This window comes from Candoia aspera, chromosome 1, assembly GCF_035149785.1.
Source record: "Candoia aspera isolate rCanAsp1 chromosome 1, rCanAsp1.hap2, whole genome shotgun sequence".
NCBI classification, from domain to species: Eukaryota; Metazoa; Chordata; class Lepidosauria; order Squamata; family Boidae; genus Candoia; species Candoia aspera.
The window spans coordinates 71,703,758-71,719,496 of NC_086153.1; the positions used below are offsets into that span (position 1 = coordinate 71,703,758).

At 40.0% G+C, this 15,739-nt stretch overlaps 1 protein-coding gene across 1 annotated transcript in view; it reads right to left on the reverse strand.

The window, feature by feature from the left end:
* RYR2 (ryanodine receptor 2) overlaps nucleotides 1-14,415 on the reverse strand; it is a 258,198-nt gene extending 243,783 nt beyond the window's left edge. Inside the window, exons 1-3 of the mRNA XM_063292172.1 lie at nucleotides 14,362-14,415; nucleotides 14,114-14,233; nucleotides 3,310-3,414 (exon numbers count right to left, since the gene is read on the reverse strand). Coding sequence (XP_063148242.1) covers nucleotides 3,310-3,414; nucleotides 14,114-14,233; nucleotides 14,362-14,415 — 279 coding nt within the window. The remainder of the gene's footprint in view (nucleotides 1-3,309; nucleotides 3,415-14,113; nucleotides 14,234-14,361) is intronic.
* Nucleotides 14,416-15,739: the final 1,324 nt, after the last annotated feature.

Below are 15,739 nucleotides of genomic sequence, written 5' to 3' on the forward strand. Positions count from 1 at the left end.
CAAATGGGCACAGAATCCAAGTTTGCCCCGGGTGACACAGACCCTGGTTGCGGGCCTGTTCAAACTGAAATTGATTTCATGGAAGATCTGGAGCTTCCATGTGACTATAAAGCCCTTGAGTAGAACTTCCTAGCTGTAAAAATAGGATTTTCGATATAGTTTAGAAAGAAGCTGCATTTGTCTAGAATCATAGATTTGAAGTAGTATTTACAGCAAGGAATCATGGCTCAGTGACAGAGCATATGCAGATGGTCCCTAGCAAGCTGGCTAGGACTTCTGGGAGTTGAAGTCCACACATCTTAAAGTTACCAACGTTGAGAAACCCTAGTTTAGACTGTTTCCAGGGAGAATTCTGCACAAGTCCAGAACCCATACATGGGACTGAAGGAGACAATGAAAAAGAAAAGAGTGTGTCTCTGACTAGTGGAAGCAGTACTGAGTTAGTAAATTCTGAAGTGCAGGCATTCATGATGGCATAGCAAAGGAAGGCATATAAGAAAGAGTAGAAACACTCACAGCCACTATTATGAACAGCAGTACATTTTACAATTCCCAATATATTCGGGGAAGATTATAGTCATATAATAATGTGCTGGAAAATGTAGAATGTATTATGTTTGACTTAATTCCTGAACCATTTCTATGCACTTTATGGCCTCTAAACAAAAATCTAAGTCTAGTCAACCTCACAGGATTGTTATCAGCATAATGTTTGTAAATGGGAAGGGGGATAAGCCTACCCCGTACATATTACTCTGAGCAGAATGAAATATGTATGGGAGGCTGATAAGAAGCATAAGATGTATGAGGAAAAGACTTTTTACTGTTTAAAACAGATTATAGAGCAGTTAACTTACTTTACTTTTAATCTACTTAACTCTGATGTACAGAACAAACACCTGAATATCTTTCAAGATATAGAAAACATAGAAGTCTCCTGCCAGATAAGTGAATAAACATGATATACAGCAAAACCCTTAATAAAGAATTCAAATACAAACAAGTCTTCTTGTTAGATACATCATTCCCATCCACCAATCTGTTTCTTAATGGTGCAGAATAAATGAGGGATCACCTGGTGTCCTACTTTCCATCTCTGTTTTGCTGTTATGTACATAAAAGGGATAAAGCTGGAATGAACAAAGGCCACTTCTATTGAGACTGTCCATGATGATACCATAATTATCCACGGGATTGTTTCCAGTGGCTCTGTGCCTTTCGACAGACAGATACACACACACACACACACACACACACCACATATATAATATAAAATTTTGCCTGTTTACCTATCTTTCTCACTCCCTGCTTTTGCCTGTCTTTTGTTTTTGCCAGTTAACTGCTTTGATGTTTGCCGATGTTTAACAAACATCAAGCTGTATTTTTTTGCTAGCTGAACTGAGTGGTATGTGTGCTTGCTCTGATCTGGATATAGCGATTGAACCGGAGTATGCTGGGTACAAACTAAAATGGAAATTACCTACAGTAATTTTCCACCACCTTTTACTGCTTTCCCTCTGTTAGTTGACAGCACATGGGCAAAAAACCCACATCAATGCAGTCAGAACTTCTTTCGTATTCGCATAAGGCAGAAAAAGGCAATACAGACAGGTAGCAAAAAGAGATGAGAAAAGCAGGCAGACTGGCTTGCAGAAGGGTATACATGCACCAACATTAAGGAAAACTCCATATTCAGTTCTACCAGTTCTTTTTGCCCAGAACAGCTTTTTAATCTTCTTGGGCTCATTCGAAACCAAGCCACCTCAAAACGTTTTGCATTACAACAGGCACGGCTCCCAGAAAAATACTGCTGCTAGAAAAATCCATGCACTCTGCCCTAGCTAAAGTGAAGATTGCAGCAAAATGCAGAGGGACGCCTGAAGGCAATGCAGATGATGTCATTATCTCTGCTGTTTTAAAACAAAAAACAAAACAATTCCCTGGCACTGTGTCTGCACAGGATCTGTATCTGAGTCAATAATGTTGGGAAGTGCCTTTTTTCCCACAAAAGGCTTATTTAAGGTGACCTCCCTTTAATTATTTAACTTTCTTAATGTAGCTTTCAACTAGGTTTCATAACAAAGTTAGAAACGGTATTATAACAGGGATAATTAAAAAGCGATGCCTTTTGAATAAAATGTAAGTTTAAGCCTTTCCAAAAGTAGGTTAACGTATTTTAGGAGTTCATTAATTTCATGCCTACGAACTAGAGCAACCAATTTAACTAAAATCTGTGAAAACATATTTACAAGCAGCAAGCTAAGTGCCTGATTCTGGATCCAATCACAGAGGAACAAATACTTCAAGGCAAACCGTGGATGATACTAAAATGCATTTCTATAATCATGTCTGACAAGGTTTATGCAGGCTTATCACACAAATCTTTTCTGATTACATTCTACCCAGAATGCATTAAACAGAAATGATTTAGCTTAAAGAAAGAAGAGAGATGAGAGACTGTTTATTGCGGTCATGCAGTTGTTCATGCAAAACACCGGGAAACAGCAGAAGGCAAGACTTTAAGGACCACATGCTTTTTGAGCAGCTGGGGCCATCCACCTGGGGTAAAAGTTGCCATGCGCAAGGGGAAGGAGATACAAATTCTGTAAACAGAGCTAGCCCAAGGTGTCCTAGGAAGAGACTTTCTTGGTGGTAAAATTACAAATGGTTTAAAAAACTGTGTGCCGTAACTTGCAATCTAAATAAACAATGTCTACCATCAGCAATAAGTCCCCTTGAATATTTCAAAGTATTTTAGTCCCCAAAGTGCCAAAAAGGTTATCCAAGCCACTTCCTACAAAGGAGTTACAGGAACTAAGAAGCCAAAGAGCAAAACTAAGGAGTAGCCAGGAGCAGAATTAATATCCACAATCCCATTATTTTATACCCTTGTCATAGGCTTCTTAATTTTTATTTTGTCCCTTTTTCAAGCACCAGAATCATTTTTTTCCTTTCTGAATGGATTTGACCACAAAAGCTTTAATGGAACCCTGCAATCTTATTCCAATACAGCTTTTAAATTCAGGCATACCTACTCTGACTGATTTTATACTGATTTCAATCAGCAAATGAGTTGTCATGAGCCACTCAGAGTTGTTGAGAGTCGGATGGCATACAAGCTTAATATATTATTATTATTACTATTGATAAAAAATATAATGATACTGCAAAAGCTGCCCTATAGAAATGATTTGGATCCTCTTGCACAAAATCTGACTACTGAAATTCTTGTAACAGAAGAATTACTTTTTATTTATCCTTAATTCCAAATTCCAAATACTATACCACTTGTAACACCCCACAACTTACCCCTTCTGCTTTCTCCTCCGTGTTAGCCAGCATTTCTTGGAGAGCTCTGACTGACAATGATTGCTCCAGAACAAAAGTGCAGATGGAGAGATCCGGAGGAACATTCTAATTGAAAAAAGAAATTAGGAAGGGAGTATTGAGCAAGGCATTCTCCTATCACTTTATCACAATCCTCTTTATCTGGAGTCCTCAGTGGGCTTGGAAATAACTACCTTGTAGTCCACCAGACCCCCTACTTCTATGTGTGTATGTATGTATACAAACAACTATACACATGTATAAAAAAATATGAAGCTGACAAGCTGCAGAGCACCAGCCTCCAGCATCATCTTTATTTCTAAGAATGCCTCTGGGCTCCAGATCAGCCTCATCAGCTTCCTTTTAAAAATAAAAATATATCTACAGCCCAGAAAAAAGGACTAATGTGTAGTACAGAATGTCCTATGAGAGGAATGGCTAATAGGATATTATTTTGATAAATTGGTGATTTATGACTTCTTATATCATCAATGGCTGCTAAAGAAAAGAGTTTAAACATCACCTTAGAATAACAAACTAGGCCACCAAGCCCCAGAAGTCTGAAGACCTTTTGATATTAATGGGACTTAATCCTAGATGTGCATAAGATTTCAGCTATACAATACAGAAGTTATTCATAAGAAATCTTCTCTAAATTCAAATTCAGACAAGCATCTCTCTATATGTGTTTAGGCTGACAATTATCATCAATTCAAAAAGTCAGTTAAAAATAAAAAGGGGGACAAGAAAACATGACAACTTTTCTAATCAATTTTTACTGGAAAATTTACATTAATAAACATGACAAGCTCTTATCCTGCCTGAGGAAGATGCTGAAATTCAAACTTCAACTATTTAATTACTTTACATACAACCTGTGCTCCAAGATTTAATTCTCTACATTAAAATCTTCACAAGCGAGTACAATATTGATTTGCAAGGATTTAAATCAGTGCACAATTTACAAAGCAGCATCCTAGTGTGTATGTTTCAGTGGGAATAGCCTGACATGAGTAATTTTGCTCCACTTCATCTCTTCATCTGGTTACCAGATGGTTACTACTAGCAAGTAAATGTCAAATGTTCTCACAGGTCGCAGAACCAGGCCAGCTATGCCTGGGGCTGGAGGCTAAGCAGGTTTGGAGAGGATAAAATTCACTCTGCAAAACTCGCAGGGCTGTAGGCTAGAAAGAACATCCTGGAAGAAGTGGTGGCAAGCGTCTTCCATACTGTTGCCAAGAAAACATAACGGAAGTGTCCATATAGTCACCAGGAGTCCAACTGGATTCAAGGGAGACTTTATTTTAATTTTAAGTATAAAAACAGATATTCAGAATTATATACATTCATGATTACACACATTTTTAATCATAACAATACGGAAAAAGTAGTGTAGCTTTTACCAAGGTACTTAACAAACAAATACAAAACAATTTAAAACATCAGAATGTCGAAGAAATGGGATTTTAAAGTAAGTACAAATCTTTACACAATAAAAGTACAAAATGTACAAAAATACATCCTAATCGAAACCCGATGACTGCTTTTCATCAAAACAGCAAACCCAGTTGAACAAGCAATCCTACACCCAACCAAAATTGCCAATAAAATAAAGATTATTTTGCTTTTGGAATCTTTTCCTAAGACTTCAAAATTTTAGTGACAGGATCCTTCCTTTCACTGTTTAACTCAGGGTCAAAACAAGCTATGGCAGCTTGCCTATTGTTGTACAGAAGAAGGGAAGAAATTTAAGAAATTTAGCTATTAACTCCAAATCAAAATTAGGATCTACAATTCATTTTTGCACAGAAGTGACAGCAACACTTATAATATGGTTCTGTTGCACCCTTCAATTCCATTTCCGTCAGTGTTGTCTTGCATCTTCCCCCTCCTCCTTTGAAGTTCCAGTGCTACTTACTATGATTCCCTATTGAATGACCCATCCTTTACACCTTAGTATCGCTTGGCTGTTCAACATACATTCTTGGCTCACTTGACCTGGGTGAGACTGCTTTTTTGGGGGGGAGGGGGGTACTGATGTTCTGGAAGGAAGACCAGGGTTCCCCCTCTATTCACACACACTATAAGAACCATTTTGTGTTATAGCAGATGCTTCAGATTGCTGTTCCTCCTGGGCTGGGAAATTACGAAGGATAAATTTTGTCCATCTCTGTCTGTCCTGATTACCAGGAAACACACTGAGGCGAGGACTTGGTCTCTAATATTTATTAGTAGTACTTAACAAGAATCCTAACAAACTGAGAAAGCGTGGGAAAACCCAGCCATATAAACCCCAAAGGTTAAGGCGGTCCCGATCTGTGTCTCTTTGAATGGCTGAACAGTTCCTCAGTGCTACGCATGCGCTTGACAGTCTGGGTGAGAGCCCCCTGCTCGCCATCCTTACTCATGACATCGTCATTTAGCTCTATATCCTCCCAATCCCAGTGACAGGTGCAGCTGCTACCATGATTTTCAAGTCGCTCAAGCTCCTTTATCCCAAAAGGAAAGTTACAGGGCCAGTGGCCATTGCTCATTCCCCTTTCTCTTCATCCATCCTGTACTTCAGACCACTACAATTCGGCTGGGCCCGTGGTTGGCCTTCTTCTAACATACGTGTCCAATTTACATGTATACCGTGAGCAATGGAAGCTAGAAAACAGACACAGAATCTAGAAATGGAACATAAACTTAAGGAAGCAATATGAGCCCAACAGTATATTGCCCCACATTTTATTTCAGAGCCAGGACTGTTTTAAAGGAAGATACATGTTCTCTCTAATCATCATTCTTTTAACAAATATAATTAACTTCTTTCTTCTATGGAGTTAAAGCTTCTAGGAATTAAATGGTTTAACTGTATGCACGTTGGTTTTAAAAGCTGGTGTGATTTCGTTTGTGATGCCAAATACTTAAAACTTGTAAGAGATCATTGCACTAACTACAGAAGAAGCCTCAATCAGCTAGACTATAAACAATCCAAGTGAACAATTAAAAGCAATTGAGTAAATTGAAGTAGTTTATGGATGTTGTAATTACATATGCATAATGCAGACTAAGGTTTTGTTTATGACCTAATGCAAAAAAAAGACAATTCTAAAGTTATATCACTTCGTTTTTTCACACAGAATCATTTTATTTCTTATTACTCTTTTCTTTTTAAAGTACCAAGGTAATCTTTCATGTGCTTTATGCTGGATTTCTAAAGAGGTTTATATACTGATGGTAATGATGCTTTTCACTGTATGTACTTTACTGCTGATTGAACTTGCTTTTAAGTAAGTCTATTTGCGAGCTTTCTCGGCTGAAGGGTACAATAAAATATTTTGAATGAACGATGCTCTGAAAGCGGCTTACGTTATGCATCTGCTTATGTAACACACACACACACAAGTGCACTTGCACATGGAAGGCATGGGAAAAGCTGATTTAAGCCATCAAAAATAGGCTTCATTTGCACATTAACTTTATTTTTTGGGTGTAAACATGACTGCTCATTAAAAAATATTTTCTATAATAGTTAATTTCTGCAATCTGATTTTTTCTGGCTTTTATTAGTAAGAGAAAGAACACTACTCAATGTAAGTTAAAGGACAGAGCTACATAAATGTTTTTAATATAGCAAAGATTTAATCAACTTCCAAATGTAATTTTATCTTGAGGAATTTGTTTCCTCTGATATATTGGATACCACTTCTCACCACTTGAGGGCATATGCAAACAACCTAACCATAGAGTATAATTAATTCAAGAAAAATTATTCTGAGACATTTTCATACTCACAAGAAGGTATAAACTGTTGGATCTTTCCTACATGGAGGAATTCAAGGTGGGGGGCTTAACTAGGAGAAACTATAAGCCATTTTTTAAAATATATTGGCTTAAAAATCCCTATGTAGACTAATTCTATTCCAGGGAGTAATTTAAAGGGTGGTACAAGTAGATCCATGTAGGTAAAAACATACTTATATCAGATCTAACACTTTTTCCTTCTCAGACTAACAGTCTATTTCCCAAGTTACAAACTGCAAGTGGCAGTTGAAGTTTTTGATCTGCTATTACCTTCTCCTCTTTGATTCTATCATGGAGGAGTAACATTTCTTCTGACAGAATGGTCTTTAGGCCTAGTGGCTAAACTTGCCAATCAATTTTATCTGATGTCATTTATGTCGTAAGTTTGCTATAATAATAGGCATGCTGCAATAGATGCAATTTATTCCAGGCCAAAGATATGGCCAGGTGCTGACTGTGGAATCAAAAACATGGTCAAAAACATGGCCAGGTTCCAAGTTAAGCTGAAGAAGAAGAAAGTCAGTTCCCACAATATGATCTTGAACATATACCCACCATTTTCAAGGAAAGCATCAGGAATCGCTTTGAAGTCCTGAACTTCGTTGATGGTGAACCAGAATAATTATGGAATGAACTTAAATAAGCTGTTAACGATGCATGTGAAAAGAGACTGCCAAAACTGAAGAAACAGAAGAAAGGAAACTGGATGCCAGAACAGACCACGGAAATTGCCAACAAGAGAAGCCAAAGCCAAGAAAGACAAAAATCTCAGAAAGAAATCTCTCAGAAACAAAGGGTTTCAGAGAGCTGTTAGAAGAGACAAGGAGCAGTATTAGAGCCTTGTATGGAAAAAGAGGTGCCAGATGTTCAAACTGGCTTCAGAAAAGGCTAAGGAACACGAGACATTATTGCTGATAACAAAGAATGCCCAAAAGAAGTCAGTATGAGCTTCATGATTATAGACAGGCCTTTGATTGTGTCAATCACATCAAGCTGTGGAATGTGCTCAGAAAAAATGGGAATCCCAGAATTTCTCATTGTCCTCATGAGAAATCTATATACAGGTCAGGAAACCACAGTACGGACAGAACATGGCGAAACAGACTAGCTCCAGGTTCCCACATGCATCTGGAGGCCTGTAAAAATTGTTTCCGTAAGATCTTACAGAATCAACAAAATAAACAATTATTACAAATGCTTGGACATGGTCTTTAAAAGACAGGATAAAAACGTGGGACAATATTATTTTTTCTTAAATGGTATTTATTTGTTAAACATGTACCTTTTATTATGGAACTAAAGTTACTTCAATCCTGTTACGTTTTTAGGATTGTTCAGTTACAAGGGAACAGGATAGATAAATCCATCAAGATCAGTGCTATTATAATGAATCATTAACATTCCAATTAATTTTTATGATGATGAATAATAGTTTGAAAATGATGACCCACTGAAAATAAAACATTAGTCTGCACCATATGGGAGATAATATATTTAATTGAAATTATATTAAGGAAAATTGTTAAAGAAAAATTTGCCTGAACTCATCATCTCTTCTGAAGATCATATATTCAGAATTTTAAAATATATTCTCTTTTCTCATCAACATACCTAACTTCACCAAAAGAAAACCTTTATAGCTAAAACTGCTTCAAAAACTTAGCTAGAAAAAAGAGTTTTAAAAAATCAAAATAATTATATATCCCCTTCCATGAACTGCATCTTCAAGTAGTATAGAGAATTAAAAATAACACTGGAATTCAATTATATACAATACAGGTAGGCCTCACTTAACAACTGCCCTGTTTAGCGACTGTTCGAAGTTACAACAGCACTGAAAAACTAACTTTACAATCAGTTCTCACATTTATGGCCATCGCAGCAGTCATTTGTCAATGGAGAACCCAGTAGTAAAATGGCAAGTTGCAGTCATGTGATGTCTCGTTTAATGGCCCGTGGTGACTCACTTAATGACCAAAAGGGGAGTTACGTCATAAGTCCGTCGTGGTCATGTGATGTTTTGCTTAGCAACCACATTGCTTAGTGATGGAGTTGCCAGTCCCAATTGTGGTCATTAAGCGAGGACTGCCTGTAATAAAAATATATATAAACCACAATAATAAAACATACAGTATAGCCATGACTAAAATTAACTGGTATGTCATCATAAGGTCTCAGATCCTTAGGCCAATAAGAAGGTGAGGGCATCAACAATGCAGCACCTGTTACCTCTAACACTATTATATGGCAGTTGTGGGCCTCAAAAAAGCAGTAATACAAAAATTAAATGTTGTCAGCCCTCTGAGTTAGGCCAGGTCAAGAGACAGACACCACAAGGATTTAGGGATGCTACTTTATTGATGTAGAGTACATTCTCCCAGGCTTTAGGCTGGGTGGTTGGAGCCCCTGCTGGGTATATGATACCTGGTTTCACATACCCTTGCAGAGTCAGGCAAGTGATCTTGACAGAAATATGCAAGAACTGTTATCTAAGCAAAGAGGAGTGAAACATTCTTGAAGTCGTGGGAAACAAGGTAATATTCGGAAGCGGCTCAGGCAAATTTATTTATTTATTTAGATTTATTACGGCCCCCACTCCAGAAGACTCTGGGCAGCTGACAATATCAAAAGGTAGAATTAAAACAGTTAAAAGTGTAAAACAAAACATGGCAGCCCAGACTAAAAAAACCAGTAACAATAAAAACACAATGGGCTCCACAGACCCACTACCCCCAGACCTGCCTCCCTGATTCACTGGGGTGTAAGAAGGAGGGGACTAACAGCAAAATCAGACTTGCAAGATTCTGTTATTATAGCTTATCTCAATATAGTTCAGTTCTAGTCTTCCTTAGAGTTGATTTTCTGGCGTAGTGTACCTAGTGGGGCTGACAGTTTTATGCGTTGACCAGATTCTCCATCTGTTTACTGTTTTATGTCAATTGTTATTTTTATATTGTATTGCATTGTAAGCTGCCCAGAGTCACTCTGGAGCCAGGTGGTGCCTAAATTGAATAATTTGAAAATTTATTCAAATTGACCTGGAGTGCATTACTGAAACCTGGCTGGGCCCAAAAGGAGGTGTTCCTCTTGTGGAGATGTGCCCAGATGGGTTTCCAGTATGGCACCAGCCAAACCTCAGGGCAGGTTACGAGGGGTGGCTGTTGTTATCTGGGAATCGCTAGCGGCTTTCGGGGGCCAGGCTCCACAAGTGACCGGGTGTGAGACCCTGTTTTTCAAGTTGGGTTCCCAAGAACAGTTGTGGGTGTTGCTATTGTACCAGCCTCCCTGCCACATAGCAACCTCCCTGCCTGAGCTGCTGGAGGCCATCTCAGGGTTGGCAGTGGAGTTCCACAGACTTATGGTTCTGGGGGACTTCAATCTGCTGTCCCTGGGATGGGCCTCGGAGGCAGCTCAGGAGTTCATGACCACCATGGCAGCCATGGACCTGATTCAGATTATTCGGGGCCAACTTGGGACAGTGGCCTCACCCCAGATTTAGTTTTCTTGTCGGAACAGCAGCAACGTGATCTGAGGGGAGAAGCACATCTTTCCCCTTTGTCATGGTCAGATCATGCCCTGGCGAGCCTGAGATTCTCCTATGCTGCTTCCCTCCGCAGGGAGGCAGGACCCATTTGATTGGTCCGCCCCCAGCAACTAATGGAGCCTGTAGGGTTTCAGAGGGAGCTGGGGGTTACACCCAAGGATCTGCTGCACAGTCCACCGGAGGCCCTGGCGGCTGCCTGGAATAGGGAGGCGGCTGGGGCCTTGGACAGGATCACGCCTATGCGGCCTCTCTTATCCCATCGAGCCCAACACTCCCCGTGGTTTACAGAGGAGCTGAGAGTTCTGAAGAGGATTAAGAGATGCCTAGAGCACCGCTGGAGGAAGACAAAGACCGAATCTGACCGAACACAAGCTAGAGCTGCTATTAAGGCCTACCTTGTGGTGGTAAGAGCAGTGAAACATCAGTATTTCTCTGCTCTTACTGCATCCATGGAATGCTGCCCAGCGGCCCTGTTTAAGATTACCCAACCCCTTTTGGGGAAAAGGGATTCAGAGATCCATCTACAGGGCTGAGCTGATAAGTTTTCTGGGCATCTGTAGGATAAAATCGCTCAGATCCGTTCCAAGTTGGACTCTGAGCATGAGGCAGGGTCTGTGGTGATGCCCAGGGGATGTTCTTACCCAGTTATCTGGGAACGGTTTGATCCTGTTGAGCCCGAGGAAGTGGACAGGATCCTCCAGACTGTAAATGCCACCACTTGCCAGTTAGATCCACGTCCCTCCTGGCTGGTGAAACCAACTCGGGAGGTGACATGTGGTTGGGTCCAGGCAATGGTAAATGCAAACTTGAGAGAGGGAGTATTTCCAGCAGCCTTTAAGGAGGCGCTAGTGCACCCCCTCCTGAAGAAACCATTGCTGGGCCCTACTGCACTAGACAATTTTCGTCCAGTTTCCCACCTCACCGTTTTGGGGAAGGTGGTTGAGAAAGTGGTGGTGTTGCAGCTCCAGAGGATCCTGGATGAAACAGATTATCTAGACCCCTTTCAGTCAGGTTTCAGGCCCAGTTATGGGATGGAAACAGCATTGGTCGCACTTATGGATGATCTCTGGTGGGAGCGAGATGGAGGCAGTGCATCCATCCTGGCTCTTCTTGACCTCTCAGCGGCTTTCAATACCATCGATCATGGTATCCTTTTGGGTCAGCTCAGGGACTTGGGGGTGAGCGGCACAGTTTTGCGCTGGTACACCTCCTTCCTCCAGGGCCGGTCACAATCAGTGTTGATAGGGAGCAAGAGATCCAACCCGCGGCCCCTTTTTGTGGGGGTTCCGCAGGGCTCGGTACTCTCTCCTCTCCTTTTTAACATCTACATGAAACCTCTGGGCTGTGGGGGCCTGGATGGGGAATGACAGGCTTTGACTGAACCCTAGTAAGATGGAGTGGCTGTGGATTAATGGTACCTTGGGTTCTGGGAAACTGCCATCTTTAGTGCTGGATGGGGTTGCACTGCCCCAGACAGACCCGGTGTGTAACTTGGGGCTCCTCTTGGACTCACAACTCCTGCTCAAAGAGCAGGTGGCAGTTGTGGCCAGGAGGGCCTTTGCACAATTTCGTGTTATGTTACGCCCTTTCCTGGACCAAGAGGTCCTTCGAACGGTCACTCATGCCCTGGTCATCTCCCATACAAACTACTGTAACACACTCTACATGGGGCTACCCTTGAAAAATATCCGGAAGCTACAACTGGTCCAGAATGCAGCCACACAGGCAATCTTGGGTGTCCCAAGGTTTGCACATGTAACACCTTTGTTTTGTGTGCTGCACTGGGTCCCAGTCTGCTTCCAGGTCCAATTCAAGGTGTTGGTTATTTCCTTTAAAGCCCTACGTAGCATGGGACCAGGATACCCGAGAGACTAATTCATCCACATCACATCGACCCGTCCCACCCAGTCATGCAGGGAGGGCATATTATGGACCCCATCCATAAAAGAATTCCATCTAGTAGGGTCTTGGAAACGTGCCTTCTCAGTGGTAGCTCCTGCCCTTTGGAACATCCTTTCCCCAGAGGTGGGACAGGCCCCCTTGCTCCTGGACTTTCAAAAAAGATTAAAGACCTGGTTTTGCCAGCAGGCTTGGAATGGGAGGGGGAACAGCCACACCTGGGGATGGCTAACACCCTAGAGTGATTCTCGATGGACCTATTACACTCACGGACTGATAAAGAACTCTCAGCCATCTAGATTCCATTATATTTTTATTTTTATTGTATTTATCATATTTATAAATGTTTCTTATTTTAATTTTGTTTTTGACTGTAAACCACCCAGAGTCCCTCCTTGGGAGGGAGATGGGCAGTGATAAAGTTTGATAAATAAATTAAATAAATAAAAATCAAATAAATAAAAATTAACAGACTCTTGAAAGCCTGCCCAAGTTTCTCTCTGTCCTATCTTATAGTAAAAATCAAGGTGGGATTACTTTGAGTTTATTTTTCACACTTCCTTCTATCTCTGGATTGTTTATTCACTTCTCCAAGCCTCCCCCACTTTTAATTGCTTGTTCCTTCCGCCCTTCCCCCCTTAATGGCTTTCTTGTACCTTCTTCAAGATCAGCTCTGAATTTTTCTACAAATGGCTAAATACTCAAAGATGTTTTAAGAAGTTTTGTGAAATTTTAGATATAAGATGAGAACATCAAACACTTGTTATATTTCTGGTAAGAATATTGAAAGAGTCTTCTTTTGATGGTATCAAATTAAGACTTACAGAATATGGTTCAACTAGGAGTGCAGTCACCAGGTTCAACTAGTCCAGCCAGTCACCAGGAGTCAACAATGACTCAACGGCGCACACACGCACGCACGCACGCACACATAGTTCTTTTTTAACTCTGCTCCTGCATTTTGCCTTAGCGGTAACTTCCAGAAAACAAATAATAACCATCCCAAAGAGATCACAATAAAACCATCAAGATACCAGGTTATCAACATATTGGTTACAGCTATTCCTCTCCATGAAGACATTCTTGGCATGACTCTAATAGTTCTATAAATCCCCTCCCTCTCACAAAGCTATGTACAGATTACTACTGTAGTAAATGTAGTGTTTCATTAATTTCAATTGCTTTTAGTAAAATCTGAGATGCCATTTTAAATACATTCAAGAATGTAGCCTCAGAGTATCCCTTACCATTTTAAAATTGCAGACCACTGTTTTGCATCACAGAGAAACAAAGTATCAGTTGCCTTGCCACCTCTGTTGTAGGGGTCCTAAGTGTGCATCTATGTATCTGTACGCATGTATATAGTTATGCAAAGCTACCGTAACTGCCGCAAGAGCAGGCCTCTTGTCAGTACAGAGATCATGTTGTTGGCTGTATCCAATGGTTACAGCTTGCTCTCCCTTGCAGCCCACTATTCTCTCAGCATCCGATATGGTTGGTGAAGCAGAATCAGTAATATCTAAAACAGCATTAGAACAAGACAGCTTGATGTACCTTGGAATTAGAAGTTGATTCCAAGAAGCAGAGTCTGTTGCCAAATCCTTCTGCAGCAAGACACAATTTCTGTTGTTCCTTGTGAACAGTAGCAGTACACTGCAGAACCACTTCATCATCCTATTAAAGGACAAAAAAAAAAAAGGAATGAAAAGATTGTCTTTTAGATTACAGATCTTTGGGATGTATTTCCAAATATAGCTGAAGTCAAAATTAATTCTAGGACAGTTATTATTTATTTCACTGACATAATCCATCACTGAATGAGAAGAAATAAGCACAGCAGAACATTCACATACCATGTCCACAATTAAACCAAAAAAAGACTTTTCCAAATGGAAATATTTTGATTTAATTATATATTTATTTGCAGTATACCATTTTAAAAAAAAACTTACCTTTCTAAGTGATTTCAAAAGAGTATGGAACTGAGTTTTTCCTTTACCACTTTACATTCATGTTTTTGATCTATCTGTATATCAACCTTATTTCAAGAATTTAAGGTAATGTTTTAATCTCAAATACAACCATAACATTAAATGCAGCAATTAAGGTGGTTGCTAAGCTAAACATGGCTGTCCAAAGATGACCCCATGAATTTCATGAGTCAACACTGACTCAAAGGCACCAAAAAAAAAAACCCACACACACCCTGATTTAGGGCTGTCCAGCACTAAAGGAGACATACATTAAAAATGGCACCTTGGCTTTTTAGCACCATCCAACAACACAGACAGACGCCTGCTTTATAGTACTACACACCATGGATGTTTTTATTGCATAATTTATTCTAGGTAAGCAGCCAAGAGTCTTTTGGATTGCAGCGAGACAGAAAAATATTTTTTATATACATATATATGCACTGTCTCCTTTATCCCGCATATTACCATATACAGAGAAAATATACCCAAGATGCAAAAGAACATATGTTATGTTGAATTACAGTTTCAAAAATTGTAAAAAGATACAATTGTCGTTCATTACTAAAATAAATACAACACAGGCTCAGTGAAGAGCTTAGGTTAACTGAGTAAATATGCCTAAACATGTGTTATGACTAAACCAAAAAGATTTTTGGAGCTTTCTCCCAACTAAACAAAATGAAGCCTGTTTCAAAACAGAATGCATGAGCAGTTTTTGAGGCTCATTAGCAAAGCAAGTTGTTGTCACATTAGCTTTCTGGACAAGAAATCCATTCCAAAACCTAATTTCCTTCCTTTAGGAAAACAGTGGACCAGGGGTGTCTGCAAGGTGTGGTCAAAGAAGTCAAGATGGTAGCCATGACAGTGCATTCAAAGCTCTGTTTTTTATGTGTATCCCATAAAGAACAGAAGTTTCGATCATACTGTTGTGGTCACCATCTTGACGTTTTTTACCAAACCCCTGCAGCCCCTGCAGTGAAGGGCTATCTGCAGAAAATGCATAGGCTTGCTCTGCCTTGAGATAAGAACCAGGCAACAGACTGAGAGAATGGGAGAAAGAACATTGGGGATAAGGATTTCCATACAGTTTTCTAAAATAATGCTCCCTGTATTCCTCATTTCAGGGTCTTCTGAAATCATATTAGCACTTTTATTCTTTGTTCAGTTCACTCTTTTTGAGGCTCCTTGTTCAGTCTTCGAAATT